The 15,785-nt window shown below is 44.8% G+C and overlaps 1 protein-coding gene across 4 annotated transcripts in view; it reads left to right on the top strand.

The window, feature by feature from the left end:
• Positions 1–15,785, top strand: part of MTMR2 (myotubularin related protein 2) — a 75,779-nt gene that overhangs the window by 40,637 nt on the left and 19,357 nt on the right. For all 4 annotated transcript variants that reach the window (XM_064170277.1, XM_064170261.1, XM_064170284.1 and 1 more), the window contains 5 exons: positions 664–739; positions 4,405–4,499; positions 4,675–4,785; positions 7,213–7,314; positions 7,998–8,081. In XM_064170277.1, the coding sequence (XP_064026347.1) occupies positions 694–739; positions 4,405–4,499; positions 4,675–4,785; positions 7,213–7,314; positions 7,998–8,081 (438 nt within the window). In that variant the 5' untranslated portion in view covers positions 664–693. The remainder of the gene's footprint in view (positions 1–663; positions 740–4,404; positions 4,500–4,674; positions 4,786–7,212; positions 7,315–7,997; positions 8,082–15,785) is intronic.

Raw genomic sequence — 15,785 nt, 5'->3', positions numbered from 1 at the left:
GTTGTGGTTATTTGGCCAGTTCGAGGCATCGGCAATGTGATTAAACCTATGTGCATTTGGCCACATAAGCTTAACCTGGGTCACCTCAGGTTGTGCTTTCACACTTGCAGCTGTGCTTTCCTAAAATGTAACAAGTCCTGAGCCAAATCAGGCTTGGTCTTCACAGTCATCAGACCCTCACTGAAGATAGTGATGTGACAAGATGTCCTTTTTAACTTCCCTCAAGGTTGTTCTACTTAGTGGTTTATGGCATCATGGTAACAGATGTTCACTTCAGCCAGGAAAGAGTATCCCTTTGATTGTGTGTGTAAACTGTGTGGACAAACTGTTTAACTCGTGATGGTAGACTGGAGTGGAGATGGTTGGAGCATGAAAGAGCCACCTGGGAAGTGTGCTGCCAAAGCACAGAACCTGTTTTGAACAGATTCTCCACTGCCAGTACCCTTCCTTAAACGCTTTTGTGCCTCCCAATGATATACCTAAGGACTATGTGAAGGTTCTTCATGTTGACCTTTCAGAGGCTGAGACATTAGGCAATAAGTACCTCAAAATCTTTGAATATTTGTTGTCTTTGATACTGTTGATCTGTTACAGATAAGCATAAACTTCTTGTTTTATGAAAACATGCAGATTGTTTTTTTTCTACCTTTATATTTTTCCCAGGTCCTGAGGGAGACCAATAAATTGGCTGAAATGGAAGAGCCACCTTTGCTACCAGGAGAAACCATTAAAGACATGGGTATGTGAAGAGGAAATTCCTTACTGTTGCTGACCAAATAACAGACATAGAGTAAAATATCTTGGTCATCACTGGCCTACATCAGCAAATTGCTGATGTGTTGAGAAGCATGATCAAGTTGTTTCATTAATCAAGTTCTTGTGTGTCACATGAGTCAAAGTAACTGCATGTCTTCTTTGTATGTCTTCTCTTAGCATGTAGCAAATACAAGGCAATTCAACATACCATAGCATGAGTGATGAGGTAGGTTGTACATCTGCCTCCTGAGTGGACACAGATTGACTGTTTCTGGCTGTACTCACCACAGGGTACCTTCTTAGATTGACATAACACAACTGTGTGTCAAATCTCTGTCAGAGATTGCTGGAAAGGATACAGTGCTGTTGCAGAGATCTTGCTGTCACGTGGACACAAGGCTTTTTCTTTATCATCTAAACATTCTGACATGGAACAGGATTGCTGATCCACTCCAAAATGAAATCTCCTCATTAATTTCCAGTGAAAGATTTTTGCATCACCTCTTGATACCTTCTTAAAATGATACGGAAAAAGTGCAACTTCAGTCCTAAAAGTAAAAACAAAACCAAACCCAAACTGAAAATATCTCAGAAAAAAAACAACCCACCTGACAACAGAAGAACCCAAATGATGTAAAACCAAGCAAAAATCCTTCTGCCTCAGTGTTCTGTCCTTTTCTCTACTCCTTTCCTAGAGACTCTGGACTTATACTCCAGCCATGTGCTGCCTACTGACATCTAACTCACTGTACAGGCATAGTTAGCCCTGAAAGCAGGACTGTGTTTTGAAGGGCTCCCTGGGAAATTGTTTAAGAGATCAAAGTTACCACTGTTTTATCTGATAGGAAATGATGTGAGGAGCCACATAAAAGTCTGTAAGACTCGGTGGTTTTTGGAGTAGGCCAGACAGCAGCTGCCTGGTCCAGAAAGAAGTTAAAGGTAGCAAAAAGGAAATACTTTTTTTATTCCTCAACAATAATTATTTCATGTTAAAACTGCCAAAAAGGGCAAAATGTTAGTCCTTTTTTTAAATTATTATTTTACAGGGAATGGAAGAAAAGTTACTTCAACCAGCCCAATAATCTAGGGTAAGATTTGCCCTATAAGAGCAGAGGAATTAGTAAATCCTGCTTTCCACTATCTTTCTCTCTCCTGTATCTACCAAAACCTGAGCTTATTAGACTTTCCCTTGGTAGTAGCTGTAATACAACCTCTATTTTACCTGGCATCCATTCCCACAAACAACAAAGCAACTTAATGCTTTGGCAATCCCTATTTATCAGATAGAGACTGCTGAAGTCATATGACTGTGGTAAGGTTAAGGTCAGACAAGTTATGTGTGTAGGTGCATGTGTACATGTGCAACATAATCAAGTAAAATTGTTTCCTTAGGAAACCAGGCTAATAAAATGCAAATGCCAAAGGTGATGTGGTTTACAGGCTGGCAGCGTTTGAGATTGTGCCTGAGATTTCTTACCTGGAAAGCATTTTTATAGCACCTTTTCTCTTTAATCAGAAATCCTTTTCCTTTTCACATGTAAATGCACACTGCTCTTCTTAGCAGATCTGTTTGGCTTTATTTCTTTTTTTTCAAACATTCTGAAATTGCATTTTGGATAATGGGAACTCTAATGGAAAAATCAGGCAGGCTGCCCTTACCCTTATTATTCTTCATGAGTCTGCTTTCAAACCTCTATCAAGCTAATCTTTGAAAAGCAGCAATTAGTAATTGGGCAATAATGAAACACTTGCTTTTGGCCAGTTCTAATTAAACCATTTTGTGTTTAATTGTCCTTCAAATAAATGCATATCAAGTGAGAGAAATAAATAACGTAAATGCTAGTGTGTGTGTGCTACTCTGAACTAGTCACTCCTGATATTTTAAGGGTCCTTCTCCATATCCAAATCTTGGAGAGTCAATGAAGACTGCAGAAGCAGAACTGATTTGAGGGTGATACAGTTATACAAGTTGCCAGTGCCCTTGAGTAAGGCAGTCTCTTTCTTCTTTCCTCCTGGCTAAATCTCATAGGATAAATGTAGAAGAAATTCAGTTCCCTAACCTGCCAGGCCAGTAGTCTCACATTTCATGCATGGTGGCTGTCACCTGCATGGGAGGCATGCTGTCCTCCCGACTTCACTCAGCCCTTGCAAAATGAACCTATTAGATTTTGGAGGCTTGAGTATGTTAAGATGGTCCAGGGAGTTCTTCTATGGAGTGGGCAGCTCTGGTCAGCGAGTCTCCTTCTGAAAGGATCTGTGTTCAAAGTGTTGTTTTGGTGATAGTGTGAGCCACTGCCACAGCACAGACAGCTGCTTCAGTGGCAGAAAATGTGATAGGTCACTGCTGGATGGTGGGGGGGGGAGAGGAATGGAATGACTTAAATGTTGCCATTTTTAATTGATGTAAAACAGAAAGGCAGTTAGGGAAGGTGTTTGCTATAGAAAGCCAGCAGGGCCTCTTGCCTTTTGTTGGAACAAGTGAGAAATGTTTGAGGCCTTTTAGGGAGGGGGACTGTTTTGAGTCACCACCACTCAGACTCAAAACTATTTCAATTGTTGCAGAGTAACTTGATCACTGACTTCAGACTTAAAATCACCAGCAATTGGGTGCTGTGCAGATTCATGGCTGCTACACTTCCCTGCTGTACTCGGCACTGCTGAGGCCACACCTTCAGTACTGAATTTAGTTTTGGGGAAGGAAGATAATGAGGTGCTGGAGTGGGTCCAGAGAAAGGCAACAAAGCAGTGAAGGGTCTAGAGAGTAAGTCTTTTGAGGAGCAGCTGAGAGGAAGCTGAGATTGATTGCTCTGGAGAAAAGAAGGCTGGAGTGAGACCTTGTTACTCTTTACAGCTACCTGAGAGGAGTTTCGAGTGAGGCAGACGTTGATGTCTTCTCCCTATTAATAAATGATAGGACAAGAGAAAATGGCTTCAAGTTGCACCAGTGGAGTTTTAAATTGGATGTTAGAAGAAACATGAACTGAAAGGGTTATCAAATACTGAAATGGGCTTCCCAGAAAGGTGGTCGAATCCTCATCCCAGGAGGTGTTTAAAAGAAGCATAGATGTGCTACCAGACTTGGCAGACTTAGATAATGGTTGGATTCGATGACCTTGCAGATCCTTTACAACTGAACCGATTCTGTGATTTTATGATGCAAATTGCTGCAGTTCCACTGGCTTTTAACACCAGGGCCTTCATCCCAGGGCTAACTCTGCATGCAAAGGAGGACCCAAGCATCCTAGAAGCCACATGTAGAACTCGTTTTCTCCAGTGCTTGGTGGCACAGGCCAGCTTGTGGACAATCCTTAGCTTTTATGCAGGTTGTTGTCAGCTTCAGAAGTATGTATCCATTGCTCAGCAAGAGTGAACAGTTTGCAGCTAAATGGTGGCTTTTTTACAGGGGAAGAAGTTCTGTGCACATGTAGGATTACAGTGATGGTACTTTGATGGAGTTCAGTTTATACCCTGACTCTTACCTTCTCCACACAACTGAAACCTGCGTGGTAGCTGTAGACGAGAAGCCAGATCCAGCTTGTTTTCACTTCATCATCTGAAAAGCAGAGCCCTTAAACATTGTTGCTGTCATAATTTTACTCCTATAAATTAACCATGAAAGTAACAACTTTTTTTCCCTCTTTTTTTAAGCTAAGGATGTTACTTACATCTGCCCCTTCACTGGAGCAATCAGAGGAACACTAACTGTTACCAATTATAGACTGTATTTTAAAAGCATGGAACGGGTAAGCTTTTGAAACCATCTGCTTTTGTTGGCTATTCAGTCTTTAGATCTAACTGTTCTTTGAGAGTAACTCTGTGTGAGTCATATGTTTGGGAATATAGCCATAAGAAAGTAGGAGCTGGGGATTCTTTTTCCCCCCTCCCCTCTATAAACTCACAAATTTCAACTGTCTACAGGACCCTCCTTTTGTCCTAGATGCATCTTTAGGTGTAATCAACAGAGTGGAGAAAATTGGAGGTGCTTCCAGTCGTGGTGAGAATTCGTATGGGCTGGAGATCGTATGCAAGGTAAACTTCTCACTGTTCTACAACAGGGGAAAGGGGCTGTATGTTTTAGGAGTTCTTCTGTGTAGTGCTATAGGAAGTTCTGCAGAGCATTTCAATCAGTGTGACTTCACATGCTTGAAAAAACATCTGAATTTAAAAGTAATTTGGGGGATTGTCCAGCTCCAGTCATTCAAGGCGAGAACCAAACCTTTATTCAGGATTTTATGCTAGGTGATATCTTTTCTTCATAGTGGAAGCTCAGGCCTGCATCCTACTCATGCAGTTCTCAGGATTGCCCACCAGGCTATTCCACCTGCATTTCAAGTCTGAGAAAAGGGCACCTTTCCCCCTGAGTCATAAGCCTGTGTCCATCTGTTGCTGTTCTTTAAAGTAAGGGCCTGACAAATAGCCTTCAGTCTTCCTCCAGGCTTCATTTCTTTGAGGTCTCTCAAGCCCTTGGAACCATTGGAAATGCAAAAAAAAAATATCACAGTTTACCTCCTAATGTCTACTTATTATAGACTCACAGAATAGGTAAAGCCACCATCTCCAGTCCTGAATCCTTACTTCTGCTTTCCTCCATGTCATGACCCCTTTGTGGCCATGTGGGGAGAAATGGGTTCTGACCCTTGTAGGTCATAGACTGCTTACAGCTCTTGTCAGAGCCCTCTCTAAGATGAAAAGATGCCAGTTGCTGGATAAGGGCAGGTAGAGAAGAAATGAAAATTAGTCTCAAACTGCTCTGTGATTTTGTGATGTGGGTGAGCTGACTCAAGAGCAGCTGATAAAATCTGTACCAGATCATCCAGCTGCTCCCTTGTCCTATTGCAGTCACGATGCTCCCTAGCTAACATAGGAGTGCTCATGCTGGCAAGCTTAATTTGTTCCCTGTTTCTATCTGGATTCCCAAAGTTCTGCCATTCTTCCTATATCCAGGTTTGCACACATACTCAGGTTTTGAGGATGGATCAACAGTGTTGATTCTCTGGGTGGGAAGCCCAGGCATAAACTATACAATGAATATCTTGGCCCTGTACAGCACAAATATTCATTTACAAGGTGCATATATATATACATATATACACACCCAAATATATATATGTGAGGTATATATAAATATCTATCTATATATATAAAATGAGGCATGAGTATATATATCTATGAGGTGTGTGTATATACATATATATGATATATATATATATATGAGATATATATATATAGATATATATATTTATATATATATGTGCCAGTCTGCTTGGCCCAGGATATGCAAGGGAGTTTATTGCAGTAACAACAGAATCTTAGAGCTACAGCTTATGCATCCTGAAATGTTCTCTGTCTGAAACCAATTTGCTAATCTTAGTTTTGTGAGAAAGCTAAGTCTTCAGCTGTTTATCTCATTCTCTGATTTGATGTACTGCCTTCATATGCTAGAACTCCATAGCTCATTTCCTGCTGGTAGCTTTTAAGCTGTTCTCCACAAATGTTTGAGTTGTAGGCTTGGCTGGAAAGTCTTTGCATCTTACAGATGCTTTATTTAGTTTCTGAATTTGATTTTGTAGATGAGTACAGAAAGGAGATCCTGGGTTAGAATTCTGCTGCTGTGCAAAGTTGAGGAATTACCAATTTAAAAACATCCTGAATGTTCTTGAGAGGTGGAAGGTTTAAAGGGAGATGGCATTCATCTACAGCTGCCTGAAGGGAGGTTGTAGCCAGCTGGGGGTTGGTCTCTTCTCCCAGACAACCATCAACAGAACAAGGAGACACAGTCTCAAGTTGTGCTGGGGGAGGTCTAGGCTCGATGTTAGGAGGAAGTTGTTGCCAGAGAGAGTGATTGGCATTGGAATGGGCTGCCCAGGGAAGTGGTGCAGTTGCTGGCCCTGGAGATGTTGAAGAAAAGCTTGGCTGAGGCACTTAGTGCCATGGTCTAGTTGACTGGCTAGGGCTGGGTGATAGGTTGGACTGGAGGTCTCTTCCAACCTGGTTGATTCTATGAAAGTGTCTGGGCTTGGGCTTCCCGTGCGCAGTAGATCTGTGATGAAGGTGCGTTGTGAGGCAATCCCTTCTAGCTGTCTTCTGGCACAGCTCTGTGTGACAGCCTAGGAGGTCTGTCTCACAAAGTCCTGACTATCAGAGATAGCTTGTCCCTGCACAGGACTTCCTGATAGACTTTCAGCAGATAGAGACCTGCAGGTAGAAAGGCAAGATGCTGCAATCAGGTGCACATATGCACTCCTCCTGCTCCTCTGCATTTGTGCCAAGCTTTGAGGCTGCAGACAACGGCTGAACCAAACCCAGAGCTGCAGTGAAAGTTTTCAAAGTATGATACTAAATCAGCACTAATAAAAGCATTGTGCTGTAATCCTGTTCTGAATGCCTTTTGGATTTTCTTTAGAATTTGAAGTGGTTCAGGCATCTGCAGTTAGATTTCCCTCCTCTTTCTCCTAGGATATCCGAAACTTGCGATTTGCTCATAAGCCAGAAGGGAGAACAAGACGATCCATATTTGAGAACCTAATGAAATATGCTTTCCCAGTTTCAAATAATTTAGTAAGTATCTTGTTTTTAATTGTTGCCAAAGGCACAGAATTGCAGTAAGCTGCTTTGTTCACTTCCATCTGCTTGATAGAGTGTTCACATGGGGTGCGTTTTCTTGAAGGGAGAAAAATGTTGGGATTTAAATCTGTTTTAGAATTAATTCCGTAGGAATTTAGATCATCTAGAAAGCAGGAAAAGTCCTCTACCATAAGGCTGGATTCCTTCCTGCAAGTAGTATGACTTACTGATACACCTCATAACAGAGGGAAAATACTCAAAGCACAGTGACATCCATCAGAGATTTACAGCTAATGATGACTGCAGTGCCCCAAATCTGGAATGCAGTTAATCTGTTGTGTTGCAACACTGCAATTGTTACTTCAGGTACTGGGTGAAAGGATATAATAGCTAAGAGTGTTCTTACCCAAGCTGTCTTTTCTTTCATTATTTAATGATAAACTCCTTTTGTCCATGAAGTACTAGGTAGCAGACAAGCAAGATCAGGGTATAGAGGAAAGTATGTTGTTGAACTAGTTACCTGCTCCAGCAAGTATCTTAATCTTCACAGAGCCCTAAATGAAAAGTTATGTGGTGGGGAAAATAGAAAGACTGGTCATGAATTGCTGCTTGAAGTATCAAACATCCTGGAAATGGGCTCTGAGTGGGCTCTTAGTGATACATTTTCTTTCTTTCAGCCACTTTTTGCATTTGAGTACAAAGAAGTTTTCCCAGAAAATGGATGGAAGGTGTACGATCCCACTTGGGAGTACAGAAGACAGGTGGGTATTGTGCTTTGCACTTCTACATCCTGTCTTGCTTCAGAAGTGAGGATCTGCACAGCACATGGAGCAGAGAATGATAGTGCTGGCAAACGTCATGCTCGCTGAATTCAGACATCATTCTCCATACTGTGGTGATTGAAGACAGCAGTACAGCTTTAGAGGTAGTGGCATCCACTGATGGAGGTAACTCAGGCTGCAGAGAGCTGACTTTAGGCTTTGGTAGGGAAAAAAATATTGCTTTGGTTTAGTTATCAGCCACTGCTGGCAGTGAGGAACAGATGATGCATTCTGCAGGTACAGGCAGGTACAGGGATCCCATTTCTGAGGTTGACATCTCAGCTCTTGCTTGTATTGGTGCAGTTTTTTCCAGTTTTTCTTGTCTCAAGCAGGAACTTGGAAAGGAAAAAGTGTCAGATGCCTTCATTTTCTTGAGGTGTCAGCATAGGGTTCAACCTAGAGAGTGTGATGTTTAATCGTAGGTGTGATGGTTTGGGTGTTCCCTGCCCCCTCACACTTTGGAAATCACCCAGACTAGACTCAGCTGGCTCTGGAAATATGGATGAAGCTTATATTTACAGCTTAGCACAATATACAAGCAGATATTTACAGTATATACAGTTATAGACAGAAATATACAAGGTAAAAGGTAATACAGAAACACATTTCCCCTCCCAGAAACCTGAGTCCCCAGGAGGGGCTCTCTACCGCCTCTTCACCTTCCCCGTACCCCTCTCAACCTTACCCCAGTCCCAAGGAAGAATGGAGGCTCAGCCAAGGGGTTAGGAAGCAAAGTGGATTAGTCCAAAATGGAGGGTGAGGTTAGAGAGTAAGATGCAGCTCAGCCAGCAGCCCAAGTGAGAGTGGTTATCTATGTTTTTATTTCTTGTTCCTATACATCTCAGCAAGCCTGTGAGGGAGGTAGACATCACCCTTGTTTTCCTTTTACAGCCTGTAATCTAGTTCTTCTCACCAAAACATTCTAGCCTGCTTCAAACTAGCACAGTAGGTTGGAACAGAGTTGTAGTGTGAGCAAGCTGCTCAAAGGTATTAATGATGTTGAAGTGGCAGGCTGTCAGTCTGGAATACTGTGGTTAAAACTTCACTGGTGGGAGAATTTAGTTTCTCATAATGAAATCATTCTTGTCATAAAACTCTCAATTAGAGAAAAGAGCACCATTTAGTGACACATTTGCCCTGGACACAGTAAATTTCTTTATCTGCCAGGAAAAACCCATTTTTTATTTGTAAAATGAACAGATTTTAAGCTATGTAATTTAAAGGCTTATTGGAGCATTTCCCATAAGACAAAACTGTACCAGACCTCTCTGCTAGCCTAGATGCAGATTCATGGCATCCAAAACCTAAGGATTTCGTTTTCCTAGCTCTAGTCTTCTAAAAGCTAAGCATGTCTTCTAAATTGGCTATCTAGGCCTGTCATTAACAGATGGGAAGAGAGCGCTTCACTGTTGGGGGCGATTTGTTCCTGCATAAAATATCTGCCTAAGATACATCACTGGCTGTGAGGCTGCTAATGGAAAGTGAGATGTATGTTACCTCTGCTGTCTTCCTTCCATGGAAGTGTGTGTTTTGCAATGAGACACAATTATCTGAAATCCTAGTAGAGACAACCTGATCATTTGTAGTTAGAGATACTCGCTGTAGCTAAGGTTGCCTTAGCCTAGTAAGAACAGATAATGGAGTTATTAGTACTTCATTTAGATTTTACCTCTCTTTTTTTGGTAGCTATTTTAAGGAAAGATTTGTTTATGAAAAGGGATCTGCAGCTCAAGAAGTATGGGCAAGATGTGTCTTTATAGGGCTGGGAACTCTGGAGTAAAGATGAAAGAATATCTGTGCTATCAAAATAATCTCCAGTGGAAGGCACAGCCTTCACCTAGCCAAGTTTCAGTTAGGAAAATGAAGTACACGAGACAGTCTTACAATACCTGGAAATAAGGAAGGGTGACCCTTGAGAATTTGGAGATTCTTAATCCTGGTGTGTCTGGTTTTAGAATACAAACTTTTCTGTCCCACTAGATTTTATATTGTTGACTGTACCTGAAACTTGGCAGGAGCTTGGTTGCAGTGCTATGGGCTGGGAACAGAGCGGCTGGAGAGCAGCCAGGCATAAAGGGACCTGGAGGTACTGCTAAATAGTAGGGTGAGCATGAGCCAGCAGTGTGCCCAGGTGGCCAAGAGAGCCAAGGGCATCCTGGCCTGTGTTAGGAACAGTGTGGCCAGTAGGACAAGGGAGGTTATTTGTCCCCTGTACTCACAGTATCATCAGGGTTGGAAGAGACCTCACAGATCATCAAGTCCAACCCTTTACCACAGAGCTCAAGGCTAGACCATGGCACCAAGTGCCACGTCCAACCTTGCCTTGAACAGCTCCAGGGACGGTGACTCCACCACCTCCCCGGGCAGCCCATTCCAGTGTCCAATGACTCTCTCAGTGAAGAACTTTCTCCTCACCTCCAGCCTAAGTTTCCCCTGGCGTAGCTTGAGGCTGTGTCCTCTTGTTCTGGTGCTGGCCACCTGAGAGAAGAGAGCAACCTCCCCCTGGCCACAACCACCCCTCAGGTAGTTGTAGACAGCAATAAGGTCACCCCTGAGCCTCCTCTTCTCCAGGCTAAACAATCCCAACTCCCTCAGCCTCTCCTCGTAGGGCTGTGCTCAAGGCCTCTCCCCAGCCTCGTCGCCCTTCTCTGGACACACTCAAGCATCTCAATGTCCCTCCTAAAGTTGGGGGCCCAGAACTGAGCACAGCACTCAAGGTGTGGTGTAACCAGTGCAGAGTACAGGGGCAGAATGATCTCCCTGCTCCTGCTGACCACACCATTCCTGATGCAGGCCAGGATGCCACTGGCTCTCTTGGCCACCTGGGCACACTGCTGGCTCATGTTCAGGCGGGTATCAATCAGTACCCCCAGATCCCTCTCTGTCTGGCTGCTCTCCAGCCACTCCAACCCCAGCCTGTATCTCTGCATGGGGTTGTTGTGGCCAAAGTGCAGCACCCTGCACTTGGAGCTATTGAACCCCATCCCATTGGACTCTGCCCATCTGTCCAGGCGGTCAAGGTCCCGCTGCAGAGCCCTTCTGCCCTCCAACCCAGCCACATCTGCCCCCAGCTTGGTGTCATCTGCAAACTTCTGATGACTGACTCCATGCCCTCATCCAGATCATCTATGAAGATGTTAAAGAGGATGGGGCCCAGCACAGATCCCTGAGGGACACCACTAGTGACTGGCCGCCAGCTGGATGTGGCACCATTCACCACCACTCTCTGGGTCCGGCCCTCCAGCCAGTTCCTAACCCAGCACAGAGTGTTGCCATCCAAGCCACGGGCTGACAGCTTAGCCAGCAGTTTGCTGTGGGGGACAGTGTCAAAGGCCTTGCTGAAGTCCAGATAGACCACATCCACAGGCCTCCCCACATCCACCAAACAGGTCACCTGATCATAGAAGGAGATCAGGTTGGAGAGGCAGGCTCTGCCTTTCTGAAACCCATGCTGGCTGGACCTGAGCTCTTTGCCATCCCTCAGGTGCGCAGTTATTGGCCCCAAGAGAACCTGCTCCATCAGTTTCCCTGGCACTGAGGTCAGGCTGACAGGTCTGTAGTTCCCAGGTTCCTCCATCCGACCCTTTTTGTGGATGGGGACCACGTTGGCCATTTTCCAGTCTCCTGGGACCTCTCCGGTGAGCCAGGACTGCTGGAAAATGATGGAGAGTGGCTTGACCAGCTCAGCTGCCAGCTCTCTCAGCACCCTGGGATGGATGCCATCTGGTCCCATGGACTTGTGGGTGTCCAGATGACTCAGCAGGTCCTGAACTAATTCTTCATGAATTTCCAGGGGAACACACTGCTCCCCGACCCCATCCCCCAGTTCAAGAGGCCACTTGCCCTGAACTCCTCCCTCCTTACTGTTGAAAACTGAGGCAAAGAAGGCATTCAGGACCTCAGCCTTTTCTTTGTCATCAGTTATAGTGTTCCCCTCCTGGTCCAGTAAGCAGTGGAGGCTCTTCTTGCCCTCCCTTTTAGCGTTGATAAATTTATAAAAGTGCTTTTTGTTATCTTTCACGGAAGTGGCAGCCTAAGTTCTAGCTGGGCCTCTCTAATTTTTCTCCTGCATAGTCTGGCTATCTCCTTAAACACGTCAGGAGAAGCCTTCCCCTCCTTCCAGAGGCGATACACCCTCTTTTTTCCCCCCAATTCCTTCAGGAGCTGTTTGCTCATCCAGGCTGGTCGCCTCCCCCTGCGGCTCATCTTTCGGCACGTGGGAACTGCCAGTTCCTGTGCCTTCAAGAGCTCCTGTTTAAAGTAGGTCCAACCATCCTGGACCCCTTTGTTCTCGAGGACTGCTGCCCAGGGGACATTGGAAATAAGTTTCCTAAGCAAACTGAAGTTTGCCCTCCGAAAGTCCAAGGTGTAGGTTTTATTGAAGTGCCTCCCTACCTCCCTGTATATTGAAAACTCCACTAACTTGTGATCACTACACCCCAGGCAGCCTCCCACTATCACATCTCCTACCAGCCCTTCTCTGTTGGACAGCAGCAGGTCAAGCTGAGCTTGACCCCTAGTAGGCTCGCTTAACAGTTGGGTCATGAAGCTGTCCTCCATGCACTCTAGAAATCTCCTGGACTGCCTCCTTTCTGCTGAATTAAGTTCCCAGCAGATATCTGGCAGGTTAAAGTCGCCCACAAGGACAAGATCTGATGATCTTGAGACAGCCTCCAGCTGTTTGTAAAATATCTCATCTGTTTCTTCATCCTGGTTGGGTGGTCTATAACAGACTCCAACCAGGATGTCAGATTTGTTTGTCCTCCCTCTGATTTTAACCCACAAGCTCTCAACCCCTTCATCCCTCACCTCAAGCTCAGTGGCAAGGAGTGACTCCCAAATATACAGAGCCACCCCTCCTCCTCTTCTCCCTTGCCTGTCTCTCCTGAAGAGGTTATATCCCCCCAGTATAGCAGCCCAGTCATGCCTGTCATCCCACCAAGTTTCTGAAACGGCAACTATATCATAGTCACCCTGGTGGACCAGGACTTCCAATTCCTCCTGCTTGTTACCCAAGCTGCGTGCATTGGTGTAGATGCACTTCAGCTGGGCTCTGGGTTCCCCAATTGTCCCTAGTTTCCTTGCCACTCTCTCCTTCTCAGAGAGAGTAATTGCCTCACCCACCCCCTTCAGACCTAGTTTAAAGCCCGCCTAATGAGCCCTGCCAACTCCAGTGCCAGGACTCTCCTGCCCCTCTTAGATAACTGAACCCCATCATGATCAAGCAGATCTGGCTCAGTAAGAGTTCCCCCAAGGTCAAAGAAGCCAAAGTGCCTCCTCTCATACCATCCCTTGAGCCAGCTGTTGATGTCATAGGATCTGCTGTTCCTCTCTGTGAACTCCCTTGCCACAGGGGGAACTGAGCAGAACACCACTTGTGCTCCTGCCCCATCTATCAATTTCCCCAGGGCCTTGAATTCCTTTTTAATTGCCTCAGCACTGGTCAGGCCACAGCTTGAGTGCTGTGTCCAGTTCTGGGCCCCTCAATTCAAGAGAGATGTTGAGATGCTGGAATGTGTCCAGAGAAGGGCAACAAAGCTGGTGAGGGACCTGGAGCACAGCCCTGTGAGGAGAGGCTGAGGGAGCTGGGGGTGTTTAGTCTGGAGAAGAGGAGGCTCAGGGGTGACCTCATTGCTGTCTACAACTACCTGAAGGGAAACTGCAGCCAGGTGGGGGTCTCTTCTCCCAGGCAGCTAGCAACAGAACAAGGGGGATGCAGTCTCAAGTTGTGCCAAGGGAGGTCTAGGCTGGATGTTAGAAGGAAGTTGTTGCCAGAGAGAGTGATTTGCTGTTGGAATGGGCTGCCCAGGGAGGTGGTGGAGTCACTGTCCCTGGAAGTGTTCAGAGAAAGACTGGATGAGGCACTTGGTGCCATGGTCTGGCTGACTGGCTAGGGCTGGGTGCTAGGTTGGACTGCATGATCTTGGAGGTCTCTTCTAACCTGGTTGATTCTATGACACATATTTTTACATATATGTGGCTTGTAGCTCTTCACAGCCTTTCTGTTCAGAAAATGATACTATGGCCATGATGTCTGTGTTTCTGGTCACAAAAGGTAGCCCTGTTGTGTGCAAAGCATGTCACAGTTGAGCCACTGCTGCAGCATGTACTTCTTTTTGTTGTGATCCACTTTCGTATCATTCTTGGACAGACAGAAAAAGCTTAGCCTGGCTCCTTTTATGTCAGGAAATCAAATGAATGGCCACATGCTGGACCCCCCAGTTATTTGCTTAGATCAGTAACTGCAGAAGTGAATCCAAGCAAGGATTCTTTAATTACAGCATTGGCCTATCTGAACTTTACCCATGTTGGGCTACGGTCACTCCTATTCTAAATCACACAATCCATCTGTTCCAGTAGCTTATCTCTGAAAGTGACCAACACCAGCTGCTGAAGAAGAGGCAAACTGTACTGTAGTACATGTTTATGTTGTGATCTGGCCAGGAGAAGAATTTCATCCCTTTAGTTAGATTTAGATCATGCAGCATGAAGCTTTATGTCCCCTCCAAAACTTTTAGGTATTTCAGTCTGTTTACTTAATTTCATCTTTTATAACTATGGATGTTCACTTTATCTGTGTGAATGTCTTAGCCTTTTTTCTTAATCCTGCCAGGTTCTGTTCAAGCAATAACAAATACTCCAGTAAATCAGCATTATGTCCTGAGATGGCAGCAGGGATTTGTTAACAGTGAAACAAAACTGGCATCATCAAATCGGATAATGGGGTTACCTGTCTCTGACTGTGTGAATTGTGATCAGAAACAGAAAAGTAGGACATAAGCACTGTCTGCAGGACCTTTTGGAACTGGTTAAAAATCTATTAGAGAGGAGCTGGCCTAGGCCATGATGCAGCCCTTGGTATGGCCAGATGTTAACTTGGTGTATTTTAGACCAGGTCAGCCATTTCCCAGGGGAATAAGAAACATAGAGGAAGTGGAATGGAGCAAAAGTAGAAGCCAACTACCAGGCATCCATAAAAGACTTTTGTAGTAGGATCACGGAAGGTTAGGGTCTAGAAGGGACCTCGAAAGATCATCTAGTCCAACCTCCCTGCCAGAGCAGGATCACCTAGACCAGATCACATAGGAATGTGTCCAGGCAGGCTTTGAATATCTCCAGAGAGGGAGACTCCACAACCCCACTGAGCAGTCTGTGTCAGTGTTCTGTCACCCTTACAGTGAAAAAAATTCTTCCTTGTGTTTCCACAGAACTTCCTATGCCTTAACTTCCACCAGTTTCCCCTTGTCCTGTCGCTGGGTGTCACCAAGCAGAGCCTGGCTCCATCCTCTTGACACTCACCCTTTACATATTTATAACCATTAATGATGTCACCTCTCAGTCTCCTCCAGACTAAAGAGCCCCTGCTCCCTCAGTCTCTCCTTGTAAGGAAGATGTTCCATTTCCTTCATCACTTTCATAGCTCTAGAATAGAGTAGGATCCATGGGTAGGATCTATGTCTACACTGGTAGACTTGGTAAGTTTGCATATGGAATGATTTAATTATTATAGCTTTATTTTCAGGCCATTGTGAGCTTGTTGATATGATAGAGTTTGTTGCACTTAGGAAAGATATTCAGTAATCCTCAGAGTTTTTCATTGTTGGGAAAGATGGAAATATGTAACTCATTAAAAATCTGTGATTG

This window comes from Pogoniulus pusillus, chromosome 3, assembly GCF_015220805.1.
Source record: "Pogoniulus pusillus isolate bPogPus1 chromosome 3, bPogPus1.pri, whole genome shotgun sequence".
NCBI lineage: Eukaryota > Metazoa > Chordata > Aves > Piciformes > Lybiidae > Pogoniulus > Pogoniulus pusillus.
The sequence above is the reverse complement of the archived record's forward strand: the minus strand, read 5'-3'. Positions and strand labels throughout refer to the sequence as shown.